At 47.2% G+C, this 10,320-nt stretch overlaps 1 protein-coding gene across 1 annotated transcript in view; it reads right to left on the bottom strand.

The window, feature by feature from the left end:
* Positions 1–4,190: 4,190 nt before the first annotated feature.
* Positions 4,191–10,320, bottom strand: part of LIX1L (limb and CNS expressed 1 like) — a 45,944-nt gene continuing 39,814 nt past the window's right edge. Inside the window, exons 4-6 of the mRNA XM_068251437.1 lie at positions 7,175–7,270; positions 6,862–6,939; positions 4,191–4,532 (exon numbers count right to left, since the gene is read on the bottom strand). Coding sequence (XP_068107538.1) covers positions 4,290–4,532; positions 6,862–6,939; positions 7,175–7,270 — 417 coding nt within the window. The 3' untranslated portion in view covers positions 4,191–4,289. The remainder of the gene's footprint in view (positions 4,533–6,861; positions 6,940–7,174; positions 7,271–10,320) is intronic.

Below are 10,320 nucleotides of genomic sequence, written 5' to 3'. Positions count from 1 at the left end.
TCGTACGCGAGGAGCGTAAAGATGGAAGATGCGACTGGTTGCGGCTATCAAAATATAGAATATATATATATTTATATAAAACAAATAGTACAAGACACAGAGCGCTGGAATATAAAAAGCTGTACAGGGCGCTCTCGTACAAAGAAAATGTGCAAAAGTGTATCGTAGGCGGGAGTCACCGATTGTTTTTGTTGCCTTTTGACATTATTCAGGAACAAAAAATGCAGCTGGTCCTATTATTAAAGGGTCACTCCAGCCAAAATTAATATTTCAGTTTTTTTGGTGGCGGATGGACAGTTAAACCATCGAATGGTAGCAAGATCTCTGAGCTCTTATCTCTGTACAACCGCCAGGCCTATTACAAGGGGCTCACCCTACTCCTAGATTTTTCCATTACATCATCGAAGAGGGAGGGACACCCTGTGCTGGGCGGGGACAGACCAAGGAAGCAGAGCAATAAAATCTTTCTGCTAGAGTCCAAGAATAGAGACAAGCAAAAAAATTATCTATCTGCACAGTCAGAAAATGGCAACTGTGCTAACAAATGAGAGCCACTAGCTGCTGATTAATTAGCCAGCAGCTGTTGTCAGCATGGGATTTGAACGTTAGGATAATTTTCTCACTTAAAGGAATCCCGAGTTGAGAAGCATATGGAGGCTGCCATATTTATTTCCTTATAAACAATGCCAGTTGCCGGGTAGCCCTGTTGATCCACTGGCACAAGTAGTGTCCGAGTCAAAACCCAGGAACAAGCATATGGCAAATCCAGTAAAACTTGAGTCAGAATACCTGATCTGCTGCATGCTTGTTCAGGTTCTATAGCTAGAAGTGTTAGAGGCAGAGGATCAGCAGGATAGCCAGGCAACTGGTATTGTTTAAAAGGAAATCAATATGGCAGCCTCCATATCCCTCTCGGGTTCCCTTTAATCGAGAGATAAGAGACTGCAGAGCCAGCTCCACCAAAAACTGATATACTGTATCATCTTTGCATAGAGTGAACTTTCAATAAGTCCTGCTTTGTAAACAGACAAACTTCTGTAAAGGTGACATGGCTTGTGGGTAAAATGCTATAGGACAGCCCTACGGCAAAATGTTTCACCCCTGCTGGGCTTTACAAGTAAACCTGCAGTTAGGAATAGGTCATCTGAGGGGTAAATAAACCAAGTATGTAAAGAATCTGAAGTTATACTGACAGGTACTACAATTCACCAATTCATAATTAATTTTGATTGAATGCTTTCAAATGGCTCACTTGATGTATGGCCAGATATATCCCTTTATGATCAAATCTGATCAAATAGGTATCTTTTGCCTGCCCACACACTGCTAAGATATTTCCAATAGATTTCAGCATGAAAGGCTGCATTACATGCACCGATGCCAGGTGGTACAGGCATTACATGCACCGATGCCAGGTGGTACAGGCATTACATGCACCGATGCCAGGTGGTACAGGCATTACATGCACCGATGCCAGGTGGTACAGGCACCCGCGGTGATGCCGGACATCGGAGGAGGCCAGGATTCATGCGAACGGAGAAGGGAGGTTTCAATGCTGCACATAGAAGGGAAGTGGACTACTAAGATTTTCCAGCATTCCTAAATAGCCCTTTCGACCGATTTCAAATGGAAATCGTTCAGGCAGCCTATTTGCGGTACGGATTCTCCTTTGATCCAATAAAATTATAGTATTTATATGTTCTGGAAGGTGGCCTTATGCTAGATCAGATAAACAATATCTCCCCGATACCAATTATTTACCTGCCCCTCCAAAAGATTCCAGTAGCTATCTGAGCCAAGACTAATTGGCTTTCCACCACCAGTAGCTCTGTGCTGCCCATTGTAGTACGGAGCTATGTGGCCAACAATCGTACACTGCCCCCTAGCGTACCTTTTCTCCTTCAGTCAACACAGGCGACTGCTTTTATTGTTATCTATCTCTGCACACAAGACTTGTTTATTTATCACCATTTGAAGTAATTCGCTCTGAATCTGAGCTGGAGGCGCTGAAGGAGGAGTTATCACTTCAGACTACATCACATGCTTTATGATTGGGGCTTGGCTGCTGGCCACACACACCACAATCTCATTTCAGGACTTCCCGATCTCACCGGCCGTTCCACGCCTGCAGCTTTGCCTTTTCCACAAGATACATTCATGGCTGCCCTTCAGCTGCAAAACAATACTGACCGGGGGAGAAAGGAAATATATTTTCTGTTGATTGGATTGTGTGTGGTGAGCTCATACATTCATTTTTTTCTTTTAATTTGCACTTGTAGAATGTTATTTTTTTACAGTTAAGGTATTCCTGCAGCCACACCCCCCTTCCCCCATATTTTGTTTTATTGCGGTTTGTGTCTACGCTGGGGGACATCAGTAATTCTCTGTTGCATTGCTTGTCACAGAAAATCTAAGAATCTATCTAGCTGGGACACAGACAAAAGGGTAAAAGCCCCAACGGTGATTGTAAAGGTGGCCATACATTAGGCGACTTGGCAGCCAATCGACCATCCAATTCAATTATAATCGAACTGGATGAAAATTGGTACTGCCAAGTGCATGCCTGATCGACAAAGCGACCAATTTCGTGAGGGAAATTGGTTGCATGGTCGATCACGGGCCGAAGTTGGTTGGTCGTGCTTGCGGTGGTATGGCGGCCGATTTCGGAACGAGCCGCGAGACGTCGAAACCCCCGCCGCAATGTATAAATGTGCCTCCCGTGTGTGCATTTATACGTTACCTGTCCTGTAGCAGCCTCCGCACGGTGTCCGGAACCTCTGGGCGGTTCTCCGTACACGCTACTGGCGCATAGCTTCTGGCGTCAGACACCATGCCCAGACATCAGACACTAGGCGCCAGTAGCGTGTACAGAGAGCCGCCCGGAGGTTACGGACACTGCGCAGAGGCTGCTACAGGACAGGTAACGTATACATGCACATACGAGGGGCACATTTATACATTGCGGCAGCAGCGGCGGTGCAGATTCCCTGAAGATTTCATGCTGAAATCGGATGGGAATCGCCTTGTAGTGTATGGGCAGAATCAACAAAAAGACAAATTTATCTCTAATCAGATTCGATTACAGATAAATTTGTCTCTTTGTCAAATCTGCCCATAATCGTCAGGTCTATGGGTACCTTAACCCTTTCATACACCAACCAAGTTAAAATTCTAGCTGAAGTTCCATTTCCCCTTTAAAGTGGAGCGGATCTCTTGCACAAGACAGAAGGAAAAATGGAGAGAAATGCACCCTGTATGTATTTAGAGAGTTCAGCCTGTCTAATGCTATGTACACACTATGCAATTTTCTGACAGATTTACGGTCACATCAATTATTTCCAACAAGTCCGATCTGATTTTCAAATCATTTTTCATAGAAGTGAATGGAAAAATCAATCGAAAGGAAATCAGATCGGACATGTTGGAAATAATCGATACGACGGTAAATCTGTCAGAAAATTGCATCATGTGTACCTAGCATAATTCCCTCTCATCTGTAACTAACCATAACTGTAATTTGATTTCTCAGCCATGTCAGCTGATTGCCTCGGCAGAGCAGCTAAGTTGTAAACACAGGATGTTAACCCTATGTCTGCTTCCATGAAAGCAGGAAGTAGACACAGCAAATGTATTTCAAGATCTGAATCAGCTGTAACAAATAAATGTTTTTCTTTAAAGGTTATTATACTGTTGCTTATTTTTTTTAGAGCAGAGAGGAAGCTCTGAGTTCAGGTCCTCTTTAAATCTCTCGCTATCAAAGGACTGAAAACCCCCCTTGGTCGCCCCCAAATGTACCTTTACACCTTCTTTAAAATTAATATCTACATTCTGTTTGCAAAGCAGGGTAGTGTAGTGTATTGAGATTTGGCTTGCAGTGTACAAAATTCTGACATCTCCTAGTAACAAAATGTAAAAAGCCCTTAAAAGTAGATCTGTCGAGATAGAAATAGGATGCCACCAATGGCCTCGATCTGAACATGCGAGCACCCTGGCTGTCTTGCTGATCCTCTGGCTAAAGACATGTGAACACATACACAGATCAGGAAAGTCCAAACGCCCAACCTGCATACATGTTCAAGGAGGACTATTCATATGAGTGTTCAGGTCAGAGGACCAGCATGGTTATAAGCCAGCCTTATGTCTAATGACCCAAGAGTGTAATTCTGCATTTGTCCACTAGAGGTCAGTGATGCATTTAGATCCACCTATAATGCAAGCTGTAGGTCCAGCTACCTCCCAGCACTGACAAAGCCTGCCAATGGCACGGATCAGTGGCTACACTGCGCCACCTAGCAGTTGGAGGAGTGTATGTTTCCCAGCTGTCCGGCGGCCAGCATCAGGATGTCTCTCTTCTCCTTGTGGTAACGCAGCTCCTTGCCGGCTAGCCGGGCCTCGTCCAGCTGCCTCTCGGTAGCTGCCAGCTCTCGGCCCAGGGTTCCTGGAGAGTCCTGCTCCCGGTTCACCCAGTCCATCGCCATCTGGTTCCTCATATCGTCATCCAGGGCCCGGTGAGAGTAATGGGCCAGAACCTCCTGGGTAAAAACAATGGATTTATAAGTCACAGAGCTCCCTCTAGCATATGGTGTAGAGAATGGCAAGCACAGACAGAGAAGGACATGTAGGGTATGGGAGCCCCCTCTAGTGTATGGTATAGAGAATGACAAGAGTAGACAGAAAATTACCTGATGAATATGGGTGCTCCCTCTAGTGTATGGCATAGAGAATGACAAGTGTAGACAAAGAATGACCTGAGGGATACGGAAGCGCGTACGAATGAAATTGGCGCTGGGAGACTTGGGCGCAGGATCCGGCCGGTACGGCTTATCCTGCTGCTGCACAAGTTCCCGGCGGCGTTAATTACTATTCCCCCTTCAGGTCCACGTGGATGGTGGGGAATGATGTAATTTGGCTTCCAGCTATTGCTGGCGGCCGAATGAGTGTTTTAAAAGTAACTTCAGCTCCGTCTTCTGACGGTGCCAAAGTTACTCAGTGTGCATCGCTATAGCCGTAATTCCTATTACAGCCTATGGTGGCGCCGGCTGCGCCCCAAATCTCCTGTGCTGTATTCCACGTGATTGATGGAAGCTCCCTTTAGTGTATAGTATAGAAAATGGCAAGCACAGACAAAATGACCTGTAGGATATGGGAGCTCCCTCTAGAGCAGGGGTAGGGAACCTATGGCTCGGGAGCCAGATGTGGCTCTTTTGATGGCTACATCTGGCTCACCTACAAATCAGTAGGGGTTGATTCACTAAGCTGCTCAAGCAGCACAGCTTAGTGTGCACCGCAAATAAACATTTTCAAAGTAGGCACACTACTGCTGTAGCATTCACTACTAACTTACTTGTGCTACCGTAAAACTAACGGCTGCTCCAATTGTCCCACTCTGGACCCTGTCAGGTCCAGTGACTTTGTAGGACGAGATCCCCGCACTTGGGGGATCTCATCTTACAAAGTCAATCAACCCCCAAGTCAGCTAGCTAATTGTACAATCTGTTAGGCCTAGTGCACACCAGAGCGGTTCTGCTGCGGTTTGCGATCCGCTTGCGCGTGCGGATCCGCTAGGGTAATGTATTTCAATGGGGTGGTGCACACCAGAGCGAGAGGCGTTTTGCAGAAACGCATACTCCCGGGCTGCTGCAGATTTTGGATTGCGGATGCGTTTCTGCCTTAATGTTAAGTATAGGAAAAACGCAAACCGCTCTGAAAAACGGCACTTCAGAGCGGTTTGCCAGGCGTTTTTTGTTACAGTAGCTGTTCAGTAACAGCTTTACTGTAACAATACATGAAATCTACTACACCAAAAACGCTTCCCAAAACCGCAAAATGCTAGCTGAAGCGCTACAGAAAAAGAAAAAGCGTTTCAAAATCTGCATTTTGCGGATCTGCTAGCGGGTTTTGGTGTGCACCAGGCCTAAGTCAGTATTTCTCCTGTCCGGCTTTCAGGGAAATTGCTAATGTTACTGAAACCCAAGAGAAGCTGAAGACGTGTCTGACACTTCTGCTGCCCGGCGGATCAACTGTATACACATCACCATGGCAACAGGGTCTTGAGCCCTCTGCTGCGCATGCGCACTGTCCCAGTTTGAAACATACTGTATGGCTCTCACAGAATTACATTTTAAAATATGTGGCGTTTATGGCTCTCTCAACCAAAAAGGTTCCTGGCCCCTGCTCTAGTGTGCAACAGAGAATGACCTGAGGGATATGGGAGCTCCCTCTAGTGTATGGTATAGAGAATGACAAGCATAGGCAGTGAATGACGTGTGGGATATGGGAGCTCCCTCTAGTGTATGGTATAGAGAATGACACGCATAGGCAGTGAATGACATGTGGGATATGGGAGCTCCCTCTAGTGTATGGTATAGAGAATGACAAGCATAGGCAGTGAATGACATGTGGGATATGGGAATTCCCTCTGGTGTATGGTATAGAGAATGACAAGCATAGGCAGTGAATGACATGTGGGATATGGGAATTCCCTCTGGTGTATGGTATAGGGAATGACAAGCATAGGCAGTAAATGACATGTGGGATATGGGAATTCCCTCTAGTGTATGGTATAGAGAATGACACGCATAGGCAGTGAATGACATGTGGGATATGGGAATTCCCTCTAGTGTATGGTATAGAGAATGACAAGCATAGGCAGTGAATGACATGTGGGATATGGGAATTCCCTCTGGTGTATGGTATAGGGAATGACAAGCATAGGCAGTAAATGACATGTGGGATATGGGAATTCCCTCTAGTGTATGGTATAGAGAATGACACGCATAGGCAGTGAATGACGTGTAGGATATGGGAGCTCCCTCTAGTGTATGGTATAGAGAATGACGAGCACAGATATGGAGACTCTACCTGACGGGAGCATTGCCGTTCCCTCATTGCCTTCAGACTGCCATTCCAATGAAGGAGCTGGAAGACTGTCATAAGTTCCTGGAAGGAAAGAGACAATACATCACATAACCTCAGTCCCAGCTGGCAAGTTACTACAGGGTCACGCTTCACACAGTGATATTTCAGGCTTAGGGCTGGTTACAATGGAAGGTCAGCAATAGTAGGCTCCAGATTTCCTCAGGACAGGTTCTCATGGATTCCAGTCCCTCAGAGGACTTTCCTATTGCCCCCCTGTGTGATCACATGACGCAACGCTGCATAAGCCACACGTTACCTGGAACTCCAGCATGGACTTGCCCTTGTTAGACTCCAGCATGAAGCGGAATGCCCCGATCCCAGTATTGGGGTTATCAGCCTCCTCCCGGTTACCCTGATAGAAGAAGAGTAAATAACAGGACAAGAGTCAGCGTCACTGCAGCAGCATCTGTGTCACATGTCATCTGTTTCTCATCGTTTCCACACAAATAGAGCTGAGAAAAAAATGACTACATTTACAGGAACAGAGAGGCCAGAGGATGCTGGAGGAACCCCCGCTGCTAATTTACCCCAGACGCCCACAGAGGAGCGCCTCATTCTTAAAGGACCACTATCACGAAAAAACTAAGCAATTACAATCTGTCAGAACCGACAGGTTTTGGGTCAGTCCATCTCCTAATGAGGGATTCTCAGGGTTTTCTTTGTTTTCCAACAGCATTTCCTGAACAACAGTTGCAAAGTCTAGGGAGGCTGCTGCTCTGTAGCCTCCAGTAAATATGAGAGCTCCATCTCCTCCGTTGCAAAAGTGTTATGCAACTGTCTGGAGGGGCAACAGATGCAACTCCATGGAGGGACCCATCCACCACCCTTGCCCAGTGCTAGCAGGCATCCAGCCGGTGGACGGGGGCAGCTGACAAGCAGTGAATTCACCACCTTCAGCTGCTTGTGGAAAGAGGCCTTACTGATTTCCTAAGTTTATTTCCACTTTACGTTTTCTTTAAAGGATAAATAAGGTCGACAAGGATGCGCATAAAATATTTTTACCTTATCTGCTGCATAAGGTATCTGGGACACAGACTGTGACCCCCCCCCCCCCCCCCCCCCCCCCAGTTGCCTCCAACAGTCAGGTCCTCAGGGTTGCCATCCTTGACCTGGAAGCAGTACAGCACATTAAATGCTGTACCTGCGCAGTTCAGCAGGCTGCGCACTGAGAAGCCCTGTGCCACCACGTCTGCTTCTGGCGGTTTCCAGGATGTGAGCGCGCGCACAGCCTGCCGAATTGTGCAGGGCTAGCGTTCAATGTGCAGTACTGTTTCCAGGTCAAGGACAGAGACCCAGGGGAGGGTCAGGGCCTCAATTGTTGGGGGCAGTTCTGTCGGATCGCTTATCCTTTAAAGGGAACCTAAAATGAGAGGAATACGGAGGCTCTGCCATCTTCATTCCCTTATAAACAATGCCGGTTGCCTGGCTGTCATGCTGAGCTTTTGGCACACACCGGCTACAAGCATACAGCTAGTGGAGTCGGAGCATCTGATCTGTGCGCTCATTCTGGGCCAGTGACTTCTTGTAGTAGAGCCTCAGCACAGAAGGCTGCCATTTTCATTCTGTAATAAACAATGCTTCAGTACTGGCATTGTTTATTACAGGGTTGTGGAGCCAGAGCCGAGGAGGAGGAGTCAGAGCCGTGGAGGAGGAGGAGTCAGGCAAGAGGAGTCGGAGCCAGAGGAGTCGGAGCCGGGGCCAGAGGAGTCGGAGCCGGAGCAGTCAGAGGGAGTCAGAGCAGAGGAGTCAGTGGTTTCAGTAAACTGAGGAGTTGGATGATTTTTGAACCAAATCCATAGCCTTTGTAAAAATTAGACTAAGGAGTCGGAGTCGGGGAGTGGGAGTAATTCTGGGTCCCTGGAGTCGGTGGTTTCATAAAATGAGGAGTCGGGTGATTTTTGTACCGACTCCACAGTCCTGGGTTTATTAGAGTATGAAAATGCCAGCCTCCATATCCCTCTCATTTCAGGTTCCCTTTAACCACTTCACGACCACAAGTTTACACCCCCCCAGTGACCAGGCCATTTTTCACAACACAGGGCTGTGCAGCTTTGTCAGCGTGCTGCACAGCCATACGACTCAGCACACAAATCTAACCTTTTATTGTCCTTAACAGGACAATCTTTTGGAGGTTTCTGAATGCTCCTGCGATCCGGTTTTTTCCCCCCCTCCCCCTCCTCTCCTTCCCATCCCCCTGCCCCGTCCTGATTTGATTAGGACGGCGATCCGTCCTCTCCTCCGCCTCTCATAGGCATCAGCCTTTGAGAGGGCTTCAATCCCCTGCCACTCTGAGGGACAGCCGTGTGTCCCTTGTACACCGCTGCACTAGATAGCAGCGCTGTATGGATGTAAACAAAGGGGATTTCTTTCCCCTTTCGTTTAATAAACGGCCAGCTAGGCGCGATCGCAGCTACCGATAAACGCGTTACCTGATAAACTGCAGCTCCAGGACTTGATGCCAATCGGCGTTAGGCAGTCCTGGGGCTGCAGCTGTGTTAACGCCCATTGGCGTGATGCGGCCTTTAGGTAGTTAAAATTACTTTTAAATGATGTCACAACCCTTTCCCATCCTCATCCAAGGTGTTCTATAAAACTGGGCATACAATTACGATTCAAGCAAAGGTTTTATCGCTGTAGTGCAGATGATGAGGGCTACATACACCCTCTGAACGCAGATGGTACTGCAGATGATCCCCACTTCTGAGCAAGTACTGCGTACAGCTGATAAATGGTTAATAAGGTTAGTAAAAATGAAACCAGCTGCTCTGTCTACACAAAAACAAATGTGTGTCTTTCCGAAACATTCCCAACAATAGACAGCCGGCGGAATTCACCAGGGAGCCTATCCGTGGTATTTGGGATCTGTGACTGAAAAACATTTGGCCGTGCTAAATTCATTGTTACAGTGGCTCACAATGGAATTCAGAGATGGGTTCTGAAGATGCAACAAACTCATAGCAGCATACACTTAGCAACAAGCTCCTAAATGCATACAGCGTGCACACAATGAGCACACAAACTCATAACAGTGTAAAACTTAGCAACAAGCTCATAGCAGCACAAGCGTCTTAAAAGGTCCATAGCCTATAACAGGGGTCCCCAAACGTTTTGGGTTGAGGGCCGGGTCAACAGACTTCAGACTACTGGGGGGCCGGAGTATACACAAAGTGATGTAGAAGTCTTTTCAGGCCAGACAGTGAAGCATACCCAGGTGACAGCCTGCAGTGGACAGCAGTGTCACCTGATGTGGAATTTGATTGGAAACCAGCAAATTACTGCTTTCTGGCTTCATTCTATATGCAGATCACCAATATTTAAAGATGTAGCTGACCACATCTGTAATACATTTTGTGTGTGTGGGGGGGGGGGGGGGGGGGGGCGGTAAAAGAGCCTCAGGGGGCC

The sequence above is a fragment of the Hyperolius riggenbachi genome, chromosome 9, assembly GCF_040937935.1.
Source record: "Hyperolius riggenbachi isolate aHypRig1 chromosome 9, aHypRig1.pri, whole genome shotgun sequence".
Lineage (NCBI taxonomy): Eukaryota > Metazoa > Chordata > Amphibia > Anura > Hyperoliidae > Hyperolius > Hyperolius riggenbachi.
This window is presented reverse-complemented; position numbering and strand designations above follow the sequence as displayed.